This window comes from Lepidochelys kempii, chromosome 3 (genome assembly GCF_965140285.1).
Source record: "Lepidochelys kempii isolate rLepKem1 chromosome 3, rLepKem1.hap1, whole genome shotgun sequence".
Classification (NCBI taxonomy): domain Eukaryota; kingdom Metazoa; phylum Chordata; order Testudines; family Cheloniidae; genus Lepidochelys; species Lepidochelys kempii.
Window position 1 is genome coordinate 84,078,275 of NC_136382.1, and position 22,415 is coordinate 84,100,689.

The 22,415-nt window shown below is 39.2% G+C and overlaps 1 protein-coding gene across 8 annotated transcripts in view; it reads left to right on the plus strand.

Annotated features, from left to right (window-relative positions):
• The window catches only part of FOXO3 (forkhead box O3), a 152,261-nt gene that overhangs the window by 59,928 nt on the left and 69,918 nt on the right, over positions 1–22,415 (plus strand). The window contains exon 1 of one of the 8 annotated variants that reach the window (XM_073336947.2): positions 5,553–15,432. The exons of the other annotated variants lie outside the window; for them this stretch is intronic. Within the exon in view, the coding sequence (XP_073193048.1) occupies positions 15,421–15,432 (12 nt within the window). The 5' untranslated portion in view covers positions 5,553–15,420. Of the gene's footprint in view, positions 1–5,552; positions 15,433–22,415 lie in introns of those variants that run through there. 8 annotated transcript variants of the gene reach the window in all.

The window sequence follows — 22,415 nt, forward strand, 5'->3', positions numbered from 1 at the left end:
GTGTAACAGGTAAGCTGAGTTAATGGATTAGCTTTAAGCAGTACTGTTGTTGACACTGCCTGAAAATGGATTGTATACCAAGAAGTCATTTCTAGCAAGTGCTATTCTTTCACTCTCTGATTAGAAATGAGTAACATAAATAGAATGGCGTGTATGGAAATGATTCCTGCAGGAAAGTAGCATGTAAAATCAGTAACGGCTATAAGTACTTGGGGCAAAATGTTCAAACATAATACCAGCTCCAAGAGAGGGGAGGGGGGGAGAAGCATTAAGTCAAGCGTGTCTCTGTCCATCCCTGTCTGAATGCTTGAGATGTTACGGACAAATGACACCTTCCAGGCATGCAGCATTGCTATCTTCTTTTAGGACCTTCATGCAGCAGGTTTTACCTTTAGCTGTTTTTAGTAGTTGGGTACTCTTGGCTTGAGGGGGAGTTACATGAAGAAGGTCATTTAGGAGAACGCCTCCTAATTACAAACACTATTGGTGAAGGGTAACCTATTTCTTGAGAGTGGGTTTTTTTCTTATACGCTTCTTATAGAGTAACATTAATGCTAACATTCTTAACGATAATATGATACTGACATATAGCGGCTGCCATTAAAAAGATAGTTTACACATATGTTCTCTACCGCAATAAGGATACCAGCCTTCTAGCACCCATTGCCCCGAACATGAGTGAGGGTGATCCCCCTGCCCCCGAGCTGTACAGAAAGGATAGTGGGGGTAAAGTCCCTCTGCTTGTGGCGGCAGTAGTGCTGAGTTTAATGAAACAGGTGCTGGAAGGGTTCAGGTTATGAAGTTAGCTCTGGTGGTGAGGTGAGTTGGGGGGGGTTGATGGAGGAGCAGAGAGTGTGTACTTGTTAGATGTCTTAATTTTCATTTCCTTGCTGGGTGATTTTGTTTTATGTGTATCAGTGAATTGTAGACCAGCTTTAACTGGCATACAACATTGTGGTTTTTGTATTAATATACATTTATTTTCAGCTCCTGAAAGCCTTGAGATAGGTTTACAGCATGGTAAGTATTTAACCATGTGACTCACTAATATCAAAGGAACAGTTTAAAAGTCACTTATGGTCTGGATTATTTTTACCTGCTATTGTTACAAGCAACAGCTAAGATTATTGTAAATGAAAGATATTAGAGAAGAACACTTTTTTCTCATGATTTTTTAAGTCTGTTTACTTTTGTGCACTTGACAGCACTTTGGACGTAATATGAAGTACATTGAAGTCATTTGGAGATGACTTCAGAGGATTTGGGACTAGGCCCTTTGGGTAGAGTCGATTTCACTCTTTCCCCTTTATTGTCAGTTGCTTTCCTGTATTGTTTGTGTGGGTCTTTCACACAGCAGGGGAGAGAGAAACTCTTTAAAAATAGGACAGTAGGATTTGTAAAACCACAATTATCAGGGTGATTCAGGGTAGTCCCCGAAACTGCTTTTAAGTTCGTTTGTTTTTAAATGACTATGTTCTGAGCTGACAGTGTCTCTTTGGTGTAAATGAAGAGGGAGGGTTCTCCGAAATGTGCACAAATGGGTGTATCATGGCTAAAACCCTGCACCTCAGACATTGAGCATAGTCCTACTATTTTTCTAAGGGAGTTGGAGGAATTAATATGAAAAGAACACAAACCAACAGTGTACAATTAGAAGCAGTATTCAGTTTTTGCTTGGGAAAAAGAGAGGGTGGGGTGGAATAAGTTTAGGCATTTTGTATATAAAAGTTAGCTCAGCTCAGATAATGCTACCTGTACACTAGTGCTTGAGACTCGCCCTTTCCCTAGTATAGTTTCAGTTCTGCAAAGACTTCTGTACAAGAGTAACTAAGGTACGCCCACTCTGCTCACTTCTTTTGGAGGCGTGTAGGGTACATACGTGGGTATACCCCCTAGCACAGATATAAAGAGGAGCGTAGATGGTGAGGCTCTGCTTAGGTGAGTAGAGTAAAGATGTGCCTGAACCCTAGGGGGAGGTATCCAGGTATATACCGTACGTGGCTCTCTATTCGCCCAAGCAGTGCCTCCTTGTCTACTCCGCTGCTTCCCCATTGCTGGAGTGTTTCCCCGCTGCCTCCCTGGTGGCAGAGGTTTTCACTGACACATGTAGCTACACACTGTAGTGTGGATGCAGCTTGCTTTTCACTGTGGCATATAGCTACACGTTGCCTAGATGCCACCAATGCTGGTATGCAGTCGTGTGAGTAGTGCCACTGAGCTCAATGGGATCAGGGCTTAAATGTCCAGATTTTGGAATAGGAACACATAACTGATTCTGATCAAACCTTAGACAGCGATCCTGCACCTTATTTCATGCTGGTGCGCCCCTGCACCTGTGCAATGCTCCATTGACTTCAGTTGGGCTCGGTGCAGTTGGGCTCGGAGCAGGGGTCTGCCCATGCTGAGATGTGCTGACGTAACAAATAGAGGGATCCACGTGCTCAGAATCAGTTGCAGGATCAGGGTCTAACCTTGAATACAGGAAAGGGGAGACGTTTAATGTGCACATTCCTGAAGAACTACTCTTCCTCTTCTCCATCTCACCACATACTATTGAATGCATTGTACCCCTCCTCCTCAGACACCCCAAAGTGATCTGCGTCCGTCAGGTTTGTTTCCACATATAAGTGGAACAAATTCTTGCAGTTTCTTCACGTATATATCACTCCCTCTTTTGCTGTTGCTCTGTTTTGAGTAAAGGGATTGAGAGTCACAGCAGTGACTCAAGCCAAATTAGAAATAGCACTATTCTTACAGGACCAAAAATGATAGGTAGTCTTTGGTATTGTCCTCACAGTATATTGTACTCTTTATTCTTGTTGTGTTTCTCCATTGACCTCTTCATCCTAACTTCACATTAAAAAAGACATTTAAATACTTGTTCTATTTATGGAGAAATAATAGGTGAAATGTAAAAATTTTCCTCACTTCTCTCTGGTGATAAAGAAAATGAAGTTTTGATTTGCATTAAATTGTATATACACATAGATATTGGAATACACCAGGGAACAGACATTGATAAAATGTTCAAGCCCTGATAATGGCTTGAATGTTCGGCACCCACCACACTAGCTGTGGCCTGTAGCAGAGATAGAAGTCCACATACTGTTAAGGATGTAGTTTTATTAAAATGTCTACCTTTTTGCTTTCAAAAAGTGAGAGCTGATCCAAGAAGTTTTTTCACATTTTGAAAAGCTTGGTTAGGGGAAAAAATTAATCATTTAAAGATCTGTATACTCACACATGCTCAGGAATGGGTTAACTAAATGATTGAGTTAAAAAAGACACAATTAGGAGTAAGGTAGTTCCTTTGTTCCTACAGTTCATGAAGCTGCATAGAGCTCTGTGTTGGATAAGGGGCAGTTAGAATTAACTGTCTTTTTTTAACTTGTCTATTAAGATTAATAGATTTTTAGAGTCAGTAATAACCATGTGACCATCAAATCTGACCTGCATTAAACAAGCTATAGAATTTCACCCAGTAATTCCTGTATTGAGCCAGTAACTTTTAGAATTGGAACATTCTTTTTAGAAAAGACAAAGATTTTATTTAAAAGTAGTTTAATTAGAAAATGGGTGACATTTTAGCTAGATATCATTTTTTTCATGGATGAATTTCCACCACCTCCATTTCCCCCAGCCTGCCCAAATTTAGTCTATTTACATACAAAGCATTTGGATCAGATACTAAGTACAGTAGTAGCTCAGTGTTACCATTTAACATAACTTAGAAATGAAGCAAATTGAATAGGCACTTTTAAAATGTTTTAACACAAATCCAAAAATATGTGCAGTATTGTCTGCAAATAGAAGCTTTAAGTTACTTTGATATTTAACTCCCTGCAGTTCACAAACAGGACAGAACAGCTTTTTCAGTGTGCTGCAGCAGGTTAAAAGTGCTACCTGAATTGCATACCTTCAACTGTCATTTGTACAATTGCATCTTGCCTCTGCCAGCAGAATAATAAAGCAGTGTTTCATATGATTTGTCTCCTTCGGCAACTCTTTATAGGGAACTTTCTGAAGCTGCAATGATTCATTTGAACTCCACTCCAAGCATTTAAAGTGTCAAAGAATAGGAATGCGACCTAAATTTTGGTCTCATTTTATGTAAAGAATTGATTAGTCTCATTTCATGAATGTTAATCAACCCATTTGTGTTCAGGTATTAAGATATTTCTGACATAATGTCTTTTTATATAGAAAGTGAATTCAATTGACCTTTGCCTCTCCCTCTTCATTTCTGTAACAAGAACAGGAGTACTTGTGGCACCTTAGAGACTAACAAATTTATTTACCACAGCCTAGACCAATCCAAACAAGCGGTCCATTTCCTGGACACTGCTGTGCTAATAAGCGATGGTCACATAAACACCACCCTATATCGGAAACCTACTGACCGCTATACTTACCTACATGCCTCCAGCTTCCATCCAGGACACACCACACAATCCATTGTCTACAGCCAAGCTCTAAGATACAACCATGTTTGCTCCGATCCCTCAGACAGAGACAAACACCTACAAGATCTCTATCAAGCATTCTTAAAACTACAATACCCACCTGCTGAAGTGAAAAAACAGATTGACAGAGCCAGAAGAGTACCCAGAAGTCACCTACTACAAGACAGGCCCAACAAAGACAGTAACAGAATGCAACTAGCCATCACCTACAGCCCCCAACCTCTCCAGCGCATCATCAAAGATCTACAACCTATCCTGAAAAATGATCCCTCACTCTCACAGATCTTGGGAGACAGACCAGTCCTCGCTTACAGAGAGCCCCCCAACGTGAAGCAAATACTCTCCAGCAACCACACAACAAAAACACTAACCCAGGAACCTATCCTTGCAACAAAGCCCGATGCCAACTCTGTCCACATATTTATTTAAGTGACACCATCATAGAACCTAATCACATTAGCCACGCCATCAGAGGCTCGTTCACCTTCACATCTACCAATGTGATATATGCCATCATGTGCCAGCAATGCCCCTCTGCCTTGTACATTGGCCAAACCGGACAGTGTCTACGCAAAAGAATAAATGGACACAAATCTGACATCAGGAATCATAACATTCAAAAACTGGTAGGAGAACACTTCAATCTCTCTGGCCACTCAGTAAAAGACTTAAGGGTGGCAACTTTGCAACAGAAAAGCTTCAAAAAAGACTACAAGGAGAAACTGCTGAGCTTGAATTAATATGCAAACTAGATACCATTAGCTTGGGTTTGAGTAGAGAGTGGGAGTGGCTGGGTCATTACACACATTGAATCTATTTCCCCACGTTAAGTATCCTCACACCTTTTTGTTAACTGTCTAAATGGGCCATCTTGATTATCACTACAGAAGTTTTTTTCTCCTGCTGATAATAGCTCATCTTAACTAATTAGTCTCTTACAGTTTGTATGGCAACTTCCACCTTCTCTGTATGTGTGTGTGTGTATATATCTATATCTATATCTTCTATATGTTCCATCCTATGCATCCAATGAAATGGGCTGTAGCCCATGACAGCTCATGCTCTAATACAGTGTTTCCCAAACTTGGGACACCGCTTGTTTGGGGAGAGCCCCTGGCGGGCTGGGCCAGTTTGTTTACCTGCCACGTCCACAGGTTCGGCCGATCACGGCTTCCACTGGCCACGGTTCGCTGTGCCCAGCCAATGGGGGCTGCGGGAAGCGGCGGCCAGTACGTCCCTTGGCCCCGCGCTAATTTTGGGAAACACTGCTCTAATAAATTTGTTAGTCTCTAAGGTGCCATAAGTACTCCTGTTCTTTTTGCGGATACAAACTAACACAGCTGTTACTCTGAAACATTTCTGTAACAGTTTGTTATTGGAGTACCTCACACAGCCTATTCACTGAGAGGTTAATACCTCCTGATTATGGCTAAAGGCAAGACCCACGTAAGCATATGTTGCCTTATCTGAAATTGTGAGGGTGTGATTAATGGCTTTAAAAATTTTAATTTGGCGTGTCTTTCTCTTAAGTGGGGTTGCAAAGCCTGACAAATGACTGCTAGATACACACACCTGGGAAGTGGCACCAACTTCCTTAAACAGTGTACTGTGTCTCTGACTGATGTGCTCAAGAGAAGGAAAGAATTCTCAAGCTGGGTTAAAGTTGGAACACATTTTAAAAATTATTTTTTCAGATGTGTATTTTCATATCTTACCCCCTTGGCCGTCCATTTGGTCTCTGAGGTGCCCTCTCCTGTGCCCAGCTCCTGCTACACATCTCCTCCGTTGGGGCTTGTGGGATAGGCAGATAAGCAATAGAGGAGTATATAGGGACCAGAGCAGGGAGTAGAATCCTTCCCACATTTTCAAGGTTATTAGGTCAGAAGACAGATCTACCTCAGACTCTTACCTTTTTGAAATTGAAGTGTATATTTACTTTAGCAAATAATTCATGCTTCATGTATTAAAATTAACAAATAAGATGATATGTGACTGTCTTGAAAATGTACTGCCAGGTACATAAGCTAGTTGATCTAACACAGCGGTTCTCAAATTGTGGGTCGGGCCCCCAAAGTGGGTCGTGACTCCATTTTAATGGAGTCGCCAGAGCTGGTGTTAGACTTGCTGGGGCTTGCTGGGGCCTAGGGCCGAAGTTGAAACCCGAAACCCACTGCCTGGGGCTGAAGCCAAAGCCTGATGGCTTCAGCTCTGGGTGGCAGGGCTCAGGTTACAGGCCCTTGGGCTTCAGCTTTGGCCCCCCCAGCCCGGGGCAATGGGGCTCAGGCAGGCTCAGGCTTCAGTCTCCCCTCCTGGGGTCATACAGTAATTTTTGTTGTCAGAAGGGGGTCGTGGTGCAATGAAGTTTGAGAACGCCTAATATAACAGATATTCACACTGGGGAGACAGCATGGGCCAGTGGATAAATCATCAAATTAAGAAACATAGGTTCAGTTGCTAGCTCTTCCACTGACCTGCTGTCCTTTCATTGGGCAAGTCATTTCACCTCTCTGTACCTCAGTCTCCCCATCTGCAAAAGAGGCACAGTGACACTTCACTTAATCTGCTTTGAGATCTATAGGTGAAAAGCACTGTATAGCAACTACGTCTTGTATTGCCATTCTATGTTCCTTTTTTAGCTTCTAGGAATAATAATAATAAATGCTAATAAATGCTGCACACGTACCAGGATGGGAAACTAGGAAACGGCACTGGTGGTTTATTAGTCTGACAGTTTCACAATGCCATCTTTATTAATTTTACTAAGGAAGCAAGTTTTGGTTGGGAAAGTAAATAAAAATGCATCCTTGAACTCTAGAAGGTGAAACAAGATCGTTGTCAAGATAAGTCGGTTTATTGTTGGCCACATTACCTTGATCATGTACTTTAACTTCAAAATACAGTGTTTTATTTACCTGACATGATTAGTTTCGAAAGGAAAAGTGTGAAGCATTAACATCTGGCCAATTTCCCTGGGATATAGACGTTCTCTTTACAGCTCCGTAAATTTATGTTGTTCCTTTTTATCACTCCAATGATGTTGAAACCAATTAGATTAGAAGCCACATTTATGGCCTGATAACCAGAATTCTTAGTAATTATTTATCTTGGAAAGCTCCAATGATTTGTTTTTAGTTGTAACAATTCTGTAAATTTTTATATTAGGCAGCCAAATGTTGTTGGCTTAGAATACATGTGTCCTCAGAACTGCTGTTTTTAACTTTTGGATTTTGGAGCAGAAGTTGTGTCCTGTATAAAAGGCAAAGCTTTTTTTAACAGGTTCAGACAAAGACCAAACTGGTTATTTCATCACATAATATACATACTCAGCAGCTGATTTTGTTGGTTCCATGGTTACAACAACAAAACCAAAAAATATGCGTGTAGCCAGCTTGCATTTTTGTTGTTGAAGGTGGAGGATCTTCCATAAAATGAGCTTTAATGGACAAGCAAGAAAAGATGAATTCCTGTACTTGTGCAATTGGAGTTTATGAAATCGGACTGGAAAAATACACAGGATAATTGGGCACATCCTGTACTTAGTGAATCACCAAGCTAGTGCAATAAACCTTACTGCATTCAAGTATTGAGACCTGTATCCCTGCTCTGCTGAAAATGCTGGGGATAGGTTAGGAAAACGAATGCACTGAAACTTTAGCTACCTGCACTGTGTGCTGTGAACGTTGGTTTTCTTTTGTATGTTTAAAATTTGGGGGGGGGGTAATTTTGGATGTATAGACTTATGACTTAGGCACCAATCTAATCATGTCTTCCTTAGATCAGGTTAGACCAGGCCAGTGGAACTTGTGAAACAAATAGCATCTGTGTCAGTCCATTTGTAAAAGACTGCTCTGATAAAACATACGGTTCCTGTACATGAAAATATAAATTCCAGTTACACAACATACTTGTTAAAAGAACAATCTATTGTTCCCAAAAGTAAAAATATAAAATACGTACATCTAATGGAACTTCGGTGTTGTTTGTCTGTTAAAGGAATAAACTTGTGAATACATTTAAGAAGTTATTGGATTTATAAACAGCATGTTTTCTGTTATTTAAGAGAGATAGAAACCATTACGAAGCTAAAAACAACTCCAGACAAAATCTGCTCTTGGATCCACATGTGGCTCCTGCAAAGTCAGAGTGGGTTATGTATGCACATTGACGTAATAGGTGTGTATATAACATTGAGGGACAGAATCTGTCCTGACCATGAGGTTTGATCTGCAGTCCAGTTGCTGGGATGGAAGTTTGCATCTCAGGCAATCTCTGCCTTCCAGCTGTTGCCAAACCAGTAGAGATGTTGACTTGCCTTGAAGAAATTCACAACCAGTCCTCAGCCAGATAGTCAAGATGGCCTGATTTGGAAGGCTATTGGTTAAGAACAAAAGGGATAACTCTGGGATTCCCTCCATTTGCCTTTCTCACCAGAATCTTAATAGTCTTTTTAAAGAGAAACTTTGGGTGTCTTTTGTTGGCAAGTACCATTTCTGTGCCAGCCATATTCATTCCTATGCTCTGTGCAAGAGGAGGAGATAAGTTTCAGAGAGGATGCAAGTTATGATGTTGAGGGGGGTTGCACCCTTACAGTGAAATCCTGGCTCCATTGAAGTTAATGGCAAGACTCCCTTGCAAGACCAGGATTTTACCCTAATGTCTGGTATCAAGCAGCATTAAAGTCCTGGAGAATCTTTTCTGTCACAGTTCTGCTATAAGCAGGGAATGGAAGTCAGGAATGTAAGAGTGGGTTGAAAAAATCCCACAGCCTTTACTTGGACAAACCAAACATGCTTAGGTACTTCCTAATCATTAAGACAGAACAGTGCTTGTGGAATTTCTTGTTGTTTAATCTTTGTTCCCTTTTTTGTTAAAAGATTGATATTATTTTGTATTAGTTGGCTTTCCTTGGGGAGAAGGGAAGTGGACTAGACCAGCAGAGAATTCCATGCTGGTCTTGTCGCCAAAGACAGAACTCCCTCCCAAACAAATAATGCTTGTAGGACAGAACATTAAATCTGGGGATAAAATCAATTTGCTGCACTCCTTAATTCAACACAAATGCATCAGCAGTACAGTAAGTGACTCATTTTGCAGTGATCTTTGAGTGGTGAAACTCTTACGTGCAACGTCTCCTATTCAGGCATTTTGTTTTCTAATTCTCCACTCCTCATTCCCAGAAACATGAATAATGCATCTTTTAGTGGAGAGATGGAAATGTTCCCTGAGACACAACATGAGGGGTAGAGCATTCTGTAAATTGAGTGCTGAGTATAGCATTAGGGATAGGGGAAATAATTCGCTTGAACTGTTGCTCACCCGGCAAATTAAACCCAAAAGTTTTGATCAAGGTCAGATAAGGTCACTCCCTCTTTTTGACTTCCATTGGAGCCCCAAGTCCCTTCTCCTCTGTAATCTACTCTGTTCTCATTTCCCTGCCTTTGAAAGACCCTTTTATAGAGCTCCGCAGCTCTAGAAGTTCCCTAAGCTGGGGTCTGGACATGACAGAATTAAAGTCTAACTTGCTCTGGAATACATAACATGTTCTGAGGTGCATTAATCTGGAGCATGTGAAAATTACGTTTTGGGAGTCTTGGAAAACAACATTTACCAAAAATCTAAGGGGAAGTGGCCAGCATCTCTAAACCAGGTAAAAATCAGGGCTTGATTCAGAGCCTGTTTTAGTCAATGGAAAGCCAGCCATTGACTTTATTGGGCTTTGGATCAGGCTTCAGGTGAGGAAGGTGGTGTTTTTGGGGTGGAGAAGGGGTGCAGTTAAACCTTGGCCTAAGGCTCAGGCCCTGTGACTAAGTGGAAAGAGAAAACTACCTTTCTACCCTTAAGTTGATTTGCATTCAGACTGAAATATGAATCAGACCTGATCTTCATTTTCATAAAATTCAGTGAGGAAAATCCCATTTTTGAGTGTCTTTCTATTGTATACAGACCCAAATATAAAGCACTGCTATAACACATAAAATATGTGTGGTGCAAATGTGACTCATGTATTTTATTAATATAAATGTAATGTAATTAATCTCCTATCCATATGGCAGGTGGTGTTTTCATTAGGAAGAGAATAATCTGAGCTATAGGCTCAATGGAAGGGGGATGGGGATGGAGGAGATTCAGGTCATCTGCTATGGGTCCATAAATAGAAACTAACAAGGGAGTCCTTTCTCCCCTTGCATACAAAAACCTGTAAATCTGTTGCCTTTATTTTTCCATGAACAGATTATTCTTGAGTTTGGGATCTAGTGTATTAATTAAACCTTTCTTGGAATCATGCAGTATAACTCCTCATTTGTGGTGGTGGGTGAAGGGGCAGTTTGGGGGGGGAAATAGATTTTATGTAAGAGAATGAAAATTTAAACCAATATGGACAGGGAGATGAGATTAATACCAAATTTTCAAAGTTGTTTATACCCACAGATAAAGTATTATCTGAACAAAAGCATAGATTATTTAGGGCTTTATACTCACTTCCAAGATCTTTATTTTTTAAAAATAAATTTGTGTCAGAAAGAAATTCAGTTTTATGTATACAATGAGTGGGATCGATATTTTCTAAACTAAATCTGATTGCTCTTTGTCCCTTTGTGTGGCATCTTCTGTTCCTGGGCAAAGTGTTCTGTGTCCACATGGAAATAAGAGAATGATTTCCTCTTTCCATGTCCTACCAAGGCTTTTCTTGGCATAAACAGATATCAAAAGTACTAGCTTGAGCTGTGCCCTGGAAAGATACAAATGTTCTGGCCCAGTTCCAGGAATGTTCAAATGAGGATTAGGTTTTATATATTATCTGGTAATGTTCAGGACAACCTATCAGGGTTGCCAGGACAGGAGGGTGTTCACTTAGTAAAGATTGCAAGAAAAGAAGTAAACACACAAAGTTATTTTTTTAAAAGTTTTGTAGGGGTTGATTGGAGCAGTATACACTCTCTTGAAATTGCATTATCCATGCATTCATGTACCATTGACACTGAAGTACAGAAGCCTAGAGTTTGTGTGGCAGTTCTGTAAAGGAGCGGTTTGTAGTTACACAAGCTTTTTTTACTCTCAGAAAAATTTTCACCAGGTAAACTGCAGGTCAGACGAGAGAGAAGTTAAATTGCTGTTCATCCAGAGCACAGTGCAGGAGGGTCCAGAGTATAGTGTTTTAACTTATTTCTGAAAATGCACTATGACAAAATAGTTAACAGATGATATGTTTGGTGGTCACCTTTGGGAAGACCTACTATTGTGAAACCACAGTAGGAGAGGCAGTCCCTTCAAAAACAATTGGGGAGCCTAGAGCCCAACCAGTGCCATTGTGTCTATAAATACTACTTCCATGTCTGGAATCATTTTATTCCTGCCAGTTAAAGGTGCTTTCCTCCTTCCCCCGTATAGTAGTAACATTTGAAAGGGAGCATTTAACTGGTATATTCAGTTATTTGGTATTGGGAACTGATGAAACCAGGAGATAATACATAAAGTGTCCCGGGGAAATGGTTGAGTAGAATTTTGCAAGACTGTAATAACGCATGTTTGAGCCTTTTATAGACTTGTGCTTTGCTTTCAATTTAATCATGTGATTTATCCTCCTAACTTGCTCAGGTGTTATCCTGAAGAGCTAACTGTTCAATTCAGTGCAACATTCCTGACTCTCTGCCTCCTTTAGCCCACTCTGCTTAGTAGGAACTAACTGTACTTTGATAGGTGTTTATGCTTTAAATGTTATATATTTTTATTATTGTAAACAACAATCTGCTTCTCTGAATTAACCATGCCAAGGGTCTTGTGCGTGTGTCATGTAGGTCAATAGACTTGTCAAAGACACTATTGTAAATTCTGTCACTAAATCTATTGATTTTAATTTTAAAAAATACATGTTGCTCTTCAGAAGAAATACACTCGGTCATGTAGACATGATCCCAATGCAAGAGAAATGCCTGAGAGCTCTTTGTTCTACCTACATTGGCCATTAATCTTCGCTGATAAGTTTTTGCTTTGTTGGTGATCAGATGGATTAAAATCCTCTGCAGAATCAAGGAGATCTTTATTGTTAAAACACTCTCAGTGTAGTCTGGTTTTCTGCAAAAACAATAACAGCAGAAAACTTAACAGGTAGCTAATGCAACAGGTGACAGTCATCCTCTTTTACAGATCCCTCCATTTCTTTCCCACCTCAGCCCTACAGAAATATACAGAAGCCCCTGATATGATGGCAAAAGCAAGACACACATTTTTGTTCACCATTGTAATTCCCTAATGGCTGTATTCTTAGATGACATAATCACTTAATGCATGCCCCGTCTCAAGGATAAGCAGACATAATTCATGTCAGGCAAGTCATTCATCCTTTGAGATAACTAGCAACTACACACCATAGGGAACAGGGAGATAAAGATACTATACATCAGCAACAGTAGTTCAAGGTTTCAACCTCTCCACCTCCTTCCATGACCCCAGCAGTTGTCTGCAGTTGATTATTCAGCCATTTTCATTCTTCGCAGTGAATGCACTGGTAGCAGCGTGTAGAAGCAAATGCATTTTCACTTTTGGCTATGCGTTCCAGCATTGTATCAGTGAATCTGTATCTGAAAGTATGTATCCCTGGATAGTTGAGAGATTTCGTGTCCCCTCCCTGTACCCGCCCCCAATAGCTACAGTTCATAAACTGAAATCGACATCTGGAGATGCCCTGTGCTAAAAAAATGAAGAAGACAAGTGATAGGCTCAGCTAATGTTTTGTGATGACTAAGCCTAAATGAATCATTTTTATCTTCTCTACACACAAGAGCAACAAAAGAAAGAGCAAGGGCAGGGCTTTCTTATGGGATGTGAGATTGCCGTGGCGTGATTCACAATTTGTGTTGTAGCTTTTATATGTGGGGGCTTCTTTGGAGTTATTTTTTTCTTGTTTATGGTTTAATTTCTAGGGCTACTTTGCTTTGATTCAGCAACTCTAGATAGTACCTATTGTATTACTGTAACTGGTAGTCAGGATTGGGAAGTCAAATGATGGTGATGATAAAAGCAAATATCTTGCAGTCTCAGAAGGGAGTAGGAAGAGACGGAAGCATTAGTCCTGTTATGCTTGTGTTTGACATTGATGTCCCTCTCTGCACTTGTGTTATTCTGTTATCTTCAGAACTGTATTTCTGAAGAGAAACATTAAACAACTGCCAAGTAGAAATCAAAATAGTTTCACATAGTGTTCTCCATTTTAAAAAACCCAACCTGTTTAGATGAACAACACATTTTGTTTGAACATCCCAAACAAGAATTCTTATTACAAACAAATTAAAGGGATCTTTTGCCTTTAATAGCTTCTTGGCCCATATGGAGAACATCTAAGAAGAGACTGGAGAATGGAGGTCATGGGACTGATACAATGTCTCTCAATATGTAGCAGCATATTGTGTGTACATTTTCATACCCTCCTGCGTGATGTACATGAAACATAAATTATGCCCTGAAGGATACTTCACAGCTTTCTCTCTTTCAAAATTTATAAGCATTGAATTTTTACTTCTTAGGTTAATTCTCATTAAATTTCACTGTGTTATGTTTCAAATGTGGTATCGCAAAAAGAAGTGTTGGCAAGATTTTAAGAGTTTGACTGTTTTCATTTTAGTTATTATTTTCAATCGGTTTCTGTTTCATATGTGCAAGATCCCAGTAAAAATTCATTTGTATTGACATCTTGCTGTCTGTTTTATATACAGAGGGATGCCAACTAATGCACCTAATGCTTATCATCTTTTTCTTCTTTTCCAATCTCTCATTTTAATGTAAGGCATTCACATCTCAGGCTTTCTTTAAAATAAAGGCTTTCTGTCATTTGATGTAGGAGCCTCCAGTATTTCAAGTGGCCCAATGGAGGTAACAGGGCATGAACTTTAGGCATCATTCTCAAGTAAAGATGCCAGCTTTAACAGCCATTAAAGAAGGAATTTAGGAGAGGGAGAGCATTTTTTATTTTATTTTAAAGAGTATTACAGGTGGAAGAATGGGAATTGAAAAGTATGTGGTATTGTATGTTACCAGATTTTGCAAATGTATTCACATTCTTGACTGATAGCCTGTTCCATCAAATTCCCTTTGAGATGCTCTTAGTGTCTTTTAATTGCATCATTTTGTATTATTAGAAGCAGTATTTGAAAGCCTCCTAATTGGCCTCCTGTGTTTAACAAATGTCAGAAAACTTAAGCATGTCATTCCTGTAATATTTAATAATCTGAAAAATATGAGTCCATCCCAGAGCCTTTAATATTATTAATGTATATTGAGAACTGTGGATGATGCCCTCTCTTGCAAAGGAACAAGACTTTTGGGCTTGCTTCATTCTTCTTCTGATTCTCCCCCTTCTGTAGTCTGTACCATTTAGTTCACTTCAAAATGTTACTCTCCTTGCAACTTGTAATTGCAATAAGCACATTTGATGATGCAGAAATAACCTATCTTGTGCACAGTTTAGCTGACTCTGGATTTTGCATGCAGGAAGTACTGCATGCGAACTTCAATCATTCTTGGCTTACAAAAGCCTGATAAGTTAAGAAACTTGGCAAGTGAGACATACTGGAGGCAAGTACAGTTCAAGGTAAGAAAGGAGGATAGGACAATTTACCATGTGACTGGGTAATAAATGTGGAAGGTGAGTGTATATATAGTATGGCACCTTAAATGGAAATCTATTAGAAAAAGCATGAAGGAGCAAAATGGGCTTTCTCAAAAATTGTTAAAATGCTGGAGGTTCTTCCTAAAGGTGCTATTAATACTCAGTTGAGACACCCTGCTGGAGTGCCCTGTAGACTCATCCAGTTAACTCAAAATGCTGCTGAGTTTTGCCTTATGTATTCTAGAATGAAAGACAGATCATCTGAGGGACAGTTTCATAAACTTTGTGCACAACACTGGACAATGCAATGTATCATTCAGCATCTTCTACACAGGATCTGTACTGGTACTTTAGATGCACATATTGGTAGGTAACATTTTATTTTGCTGTGTTTTTAATGTTATCATTAAGTGTGTAATGGAAGTGTGCAACAGATCAGAGGGATTTTTTTTATTTTGACTTCAATGCAGTTAAACTTGGGGCTGGGCAAAAATTGTCAATCAGAACTTTTTATTCAGCAAAAAAATAAATAAATGCAGATTTGGCATCACAAAATGTTTCCTAAATTCATCTCAATTTCACCAGATTGTTCACTTGGGAACAAGTCCTTTTAAAATCCCCCCCCAAATCAAAATATTTGATTTTGACATTTTTGAAAGGAAACATTTCAGTTGTTTTGAGTCAAAATTTCTTGGAACCATAGAAATGCAGAGCTGGAAGGGACCTTGAGCCCAGCCCCCTGCTCTGAGGCAGGACCAAGTAAACCTAGGCTATCCCTGACAGGAGTTTGTCCAACCTGTTCTTAAAAACCTGTAGTGATGGGGATTCCTGGGAAACCTGTTCCAGAATTTAACAGCGCTTACAGGAGGAAAAAGTTTTCCAAATATCTAACTTAAATCTCTCTTGCTGCAGATTAAGTTCATTGTCCCACCGTCAGTGGATATGGAGAACAATTAATCACTACCCTTTTAATAACAGCCCTTAACATATTTGAAAAATGGTTTCAGGTTCCCCCCTCAGGTTTCTTTTATCAAGACTAAACATGACCAGTTTTTTTAACCTTTCCTCAAAGGCCTTTTATCATTTTTGTTGCTCTCCTTTGGACTTTCTCCAGTGTATTCACATCTTTCGTGAAGTGTGGTGCCCAGAATTGGACACACTACTCCAGCTGATGTCTCACCAATGCCAAGTAGAGTGGAACATTTACCTCTTGTGTCTTATCATACTTCTGTTAATACACCTGAGCCTCCACATCCTAGTCAGTTATTCTCCATTTTATAGTTGGGCATTTGATTTTTCCTTCCTAAATGTAGTACTCTGCACTTACCTTTATTGAGTATCATCTTGTTGATTTCAGGCCAATTTTCCAATTTCTGAGGTTCATTTGGATTTCTAATCCTGTCTTCCAAAACGCTTGCAACTCCATGTAGCTTGGTGTCACCCACAAATTTTACAAGCTGTACCGTCCACTCCGTTATCCAAGTCACTAATTAAAATATTGAATAGTACCACACCCAAGACAGACCCCTGTGTGACTCCACTAAGTGCATCCTCTCGCTTTGACAGCAAACCATTGATAACTACACTTCGAGTATTCCCATTTGACCAGTTGTGCGCCCACCTTCATAGTATTTTCATAAACTCATAGACTTCAAGGTCAGAAGGGACTATTGTGATCATCTAGTACCTCGTGACCATTGCAGGCCACAGAACCTGATCCACTCCTGAGATAGACTCCTAATCTCTGGCTGAGTTACTGAAGTCCTCATCTAGACCACATTTCCCTAATTTTCTTATAAATTCATGTGGGACTATGTCAAAGACTTTATTAAAATCAACTATATCACATCTACAGCTTCCGCCTGTGTCTGCTACACCAGTAACCCTGTCAAAGAAGAAAATTAGGTTGGTTTGATTAATAGATTTCCATCCGAGAAGTGAACATTGTGATAATCTAATCTGATCTCCTATATAATACAGGCCATAAAACTTCCCCAAAATAATTCTTACAGTAGATCTTTTAGAATAATATCCAATAGTGACATAAAAATTGTCAGTGATGGAGAATCCATCATGACCCTTGGTAAATTGTTCTAATGGTTAATCTCACTGTCAAAAATGTATGCTTTATTTCTAATCTGAGTTTGTCTAGCTTCAACTTCCAGCCAATGGATCATGTTGTACCTTTCTCTGCTAGATTGAAGAGCCCATTATTAAATATTTGTTCCCTACATCGGTACTTACAGATACTCATCAAATCACCCCTTAATCTTCTCTTTGTTAAACTAAATAGATTGAGCTCCTTGAGTCTATAAAGCAGGTTTTCTAATCCTTTAATCAGTATAGGTGTTCTTTTCTAAACCCTCTCCAGTTTGTCCGCGTCCATCTTGAATTGTGCATACTAGAACTGGACACAGTATTCCAGCAGCAGTTGCAACAGTGCCAAATATAAAGTTAAAATAACCTCTCTACTCCTACTTGAGATTCCCGTTTATGCATCCCAGGATCGCATTAGCTCTTTTGGCCACAGCATCACACTGGGAGCTCAGGTTCAGCTGATTGTCCAACCCAAATCTTTTTCAGAGTCAGTGCTTCCCAGGACAGAATCCCCCCATCCCGTAAGTGTGAACTACTTCCTTTGTTTTTAGATACACACATTTACATTTAGCTGTATTAAAACACATATTGTTTGCTTGTGTTCAGCTTACCAAGCGATCCAGATCACTCTGAATCAGTGACCTGTACTCTTCATTATTTACCACTCATCCAATTTTTGAGTCATCTGCAAACTTTATCAGTTATGATTTTTATGTTTTCTTTCAGGTCATAGATAAAGATGTTAAATAGCGTTGGTCCAAGAACCATCCCTCAGGGAACCCACTGGAAACAAACTTGCTTGATGATAATTCCCGTTTACAGTAACATTTTGAGAACTATCACTTAGCCAGTTGTTAATCCATTTACTGTGTGCTATGTTAACTTTATATTGTTCTAGGATTTTAATCAAAATGTCATATGGTGGCAAGTTAAATGCCTTACCTAAGTCTAAATATAATATGTTAACACTGTTATCTTTATCAGCCAAACTTGGTATCTTCTTTTGGTGAGATTACAAATTAGTTAGGTAGGCTCTATTTTCCATAAACCCCATTGATTAGAATTAATTACATAAGTCTCCTTGTAGACTTTACCAAGTTACTCCAATATCAGCTGATCCATTATCTTACTTGGATTGATAGAATGATTTGTTCTTGACAAATCCATGCTGGCTATTTCTTTTAACCTTATTATCCTCTAGGTGCTTACAAATTGATTATTTAATAATTTGTGTGAGTAGCTTTTCAGATATCAAAGTTAGGCAGACTGATCTGTAATTCCCCAGGTCCTCTTTGTTTTTTTTAGATATGTATTATGTTTGCGCTTTTAAAGATATGTATTATGTTTGCGCTTCACCAGTCCTCTGGGACCACACCCGTCCTCTATGAGTTCTCAAAGATAATTGGTAACGGTTCCAAGATAACTTAAGGAACTAGTTTAAACACGCTAGAGTGAATTTCATCAGGCCCTGCTGTCTTGCGTACATCTCACTTGTCTAAATATTCTGTAACCCGATCTTTCCCTATTTTGGCTTGTGTTTCTTCCCCTTGTTAATATTAATTGTGTTAAGTTCTGGACACAATATACCCTTTTAGTGAAGACTGAAGCAAAATAGGTCTTAAACTCCTCAGCCTTTTTGTAGTCATCTGTTATTAGATCTCCTTCCCTGCTTAGTAGAGGATATGCACTTTCCTTTGTTGTTGTCTTGGTCCTAATGCATTTATAAAACCTCTTTTTATAGCCTTTTATGTCCTTTGCTAGTACAACTCATTTTATGCGTCAGCATTTCTGATTTTGTCCCTACATACTTGTGCTATTCTTTTACAATCCTCTAGTAATTTGTCCATATTTCGACTTTCTGTAGGATTTCTTTTTGATTTTCCGGTCATTAAATATCTCCTAATGGAGCCATATTGGCTTCTTACTATTCTTCCTATCTTTCCTCTGTATCAGGATAGTTTATGGTTATGCTGTTCATATTGTCTCTTTGGGAAACTGCCACCTCTTCTGAACTCCTTTATCCCTTAGATTTTCTTCCCATGGGACCTTGCCTACCAGATCTCTGTGTTCGTTAAAGTCTGCTTTTTTTTAAAGTCCACTGTTCCTATTGTATTGCTCTCACTCCTTTCTTTCCTTAGCATCATGAAATCTGTCATTTCATGATCGCTTTAACCCAAATTGCCTTCCATCTTCAGATTTGCAACCAATTACTCTTGGCTGATTGGAATCAAGTCTAAAATGGCTGTCCTCCTGGTTACTTCCTCCACTTTCTGAAAACAAATAGCTGTCCCTAAAAGATTCCAGTAACTTGTTGGAAGTTTTGTATGTTGCCACATTATATTTCCAATAGATGTCTAGGTAGCTAAAATCCCCCATTACTCCCAGGTCTTGTGTTTTGGATATTTCTATTAGTTGTTCTAGAAGTGCCTCCTCTTCTTGATTTGTTGATCTATAGTAGACTCCTACCATGACATCACCCCTATTTTCCCCCCTTTTATCTTTACCCAGAGACTTTCAACTGATCTGTCTCTCGCCTCTTTCTGGGCCTCAGAACATGTTTTTGGTGTATAATGCAACACCTCCTCCCTTTTTTCCCTGCTTTTCCTTCCTGAACAGGCTATGCCCCTCTGTTCCGTCAGGAGGTTTATTCCACCGACTCTCTGGGATGCCAATTAAGTCATAATTTTGGTTACTTAACTAGTACTTCCAATTCTTCCTGTTTATTTCCCATACTCCTTGCATTTGTGTATAGACATCTAAGATGCTGATTAGACTTTTCCAACTGATTTTCCTCTTGTTGCTCCTATGACCCTATTGCAGTTTTCCCATGTCCCTCCCCCAGCATCTAGTCCTCCGTTAAGGGTGCCCTTTTTTATGCTTACCTGTGGGCTTTTGTCACCTGCTCCTTTTGAACCTAGTTTAAAGATCTCACTAGGTTGGTGAGTTGGTGTGTGACGATGCTCTTCCCCGTCTTGGCCAGGTGGACCCCATTTCCTTTAATTGTATTTAAAAAAAAATCAAAATCATTTAAGAATGTTCAAAATATAAATTAAACATTTTGTTTGACCTGAAATGAATTTTTTTCCAACTTTTTGGTTCACCGGAAATTTTGGTTTGTGACCTGAAACAAAACTTGTTTTGAGAATTGTCAAAATTGCCGTTGGACCAAATAATATGTTATTTGTCCAGTTCTAGCTAAAATCTTGGGAGAAGGTTGTGCTTTTTCCCTTTTGCAGGTGAACTGCACTCTCTGTCCCTCCCCCCCCCCCCCCCCGACACACAAACACATACACACACAAACCCTGACCTACCTACCAATAAAATTTGCCAGGTGCAGATAAAAGGTTGTCACAGCAGCCATGCCCTCTGGACCTCTAGGAAGCATTATGCCTGGCTGAGTCACAGTGTTTTCCAGAGCTCTCACAGGGCCAGTGATCTCCTTCACTATCCCCAACAGGAGCTGTACATTTGAAGCACAGTAGAAGTTTCAACCTTAATGCAACGTTAACATAGTTCTTCATATGTACTTGGTATTAATGTTGTTCTTGGCATGTAGTTCTTTTCATTATAGGCTACTGAAGCTAACTGCTGCTAAAGAGGGGAACAATAGATTAGATTTCCCAAGGTTCTGAGTTAGTTATAGAGGAGATCTAATAAGGATTGGAGTGAGTGTTCTGCTTTCTATGGATCTTGGAACACAGTAATCTTTAAAATGTTAGACTTGCATAACAGGGCAGCTCTGAAGAAGGAAGTCATAAGTTGAGGACTCTTGAGTATTGTTTTTTCCTGAATTGGCCCTAGGATAGAGGTAGAATCTACTGGGAAGATTGTATCTGTTGGGACCTGCAGTCAGTTCAGTATCTGTTGGTAAGGCTCAAGGTACAGGTCACAGGTTTATGACTTAGATGAAAATGATCTTTGTACAAGGGTTTGCAGTGATTTTTGTACAAGGGTTCCCCTTATGCTACATGCTTTCATTTGCAAGTACTTTTATGTCTATCTTTTGTAAAGATTTTTGCCAAACTCGTTAGGACATTAAAATTAGCATTAGTTGCTTAAAACAAGATGAATACAAATGTATCCAATGTAGCTATCTTAGGAAAGCTCTGTAATTTTAATGCCATTTGTCAGTTGTTTTTAGGAAGGCTATCCATAAGCCAAAAATAGAGAGGGCAAAATTCAAATAACTGCTTATGGACTGATTAAAAAAAGATTACTACTAGAAGTTTTTGGAAGATTCAGTATATTCTATAGTTACACTATATGTAACTTAATGGGAGTCACATAATGTGTTTAGTTCTATAAAAAAAATAAAAAAATTGGGTATGTTAAAATGTCTTTCTGTTTGTTGAGAAATAAAATATTAAATAAGCAAGTGCCCTCTATGTTGTTACTTTGTAACACCGTATGAGAATATTACATTTGGATCTAAAAATGTTTATGAACTGTACAGTGAGTTATTGTCTGGCTCTTAGAGAACCAAGGCAGAGTTTAATGCTGGAAGTGACCCGATTCAGGAAAAAACTTAAACATGTGATTATGATCATCCCAGTTCAGGAATGTACCTAAGCATGTGCTTAATTTACATTCACTTCAGTGCGATTTAAGCACATACTTAAAACTAAACATGTGCATAAGTGCTTTCCTAGGTAGGCATCTTTTTCTGAATCCAGGCTGAAAAAGAGAAAGCTACTTCAAAAATTTTAGCAACTTCTTTTAATTTGAGTAATTTTTTACACATGGAAAATTATGGAAGCATTGATTCCTTTGGGTTTGATTTTCAAAAGAGCCTAAGGGAGTTAAGTGCCCAAATCCTATTGAATTTCAATACATCGAGAACTCCCTGAGGCCCTCTTGAAAGACCCAGCCTTTGTTTATATAGTAACAAATCAACCTGTGCTGCTTATTGCAATATGTTTTCTCCATACCACACTGACACTTACCTTGATGCTCGTCCTTGGTTACCACATAAAAGGCTATTTATCTCCTTACCTTTTTGTCCAGTATTTCCAAATACTTGTATGTTTTTGTTGGTTGAAATATTTTTGTGGGACTCTAGGCCACATCAGAATCTTCAAGCTTCTTTAACATGTTAACAAACATTAATAATTGCAGCCCAGAGAGAAGTGTGGAGGTAAGAGAGATGAAAGATAACTAAGTGAGCTGTAGCTCACGAAAGCTCATGCTCAAATAAATTGGTTAGTCTCTAAGGTGCCACAAGTACTCCTTTTCTTTTTAGTGCCAGTTAGTTT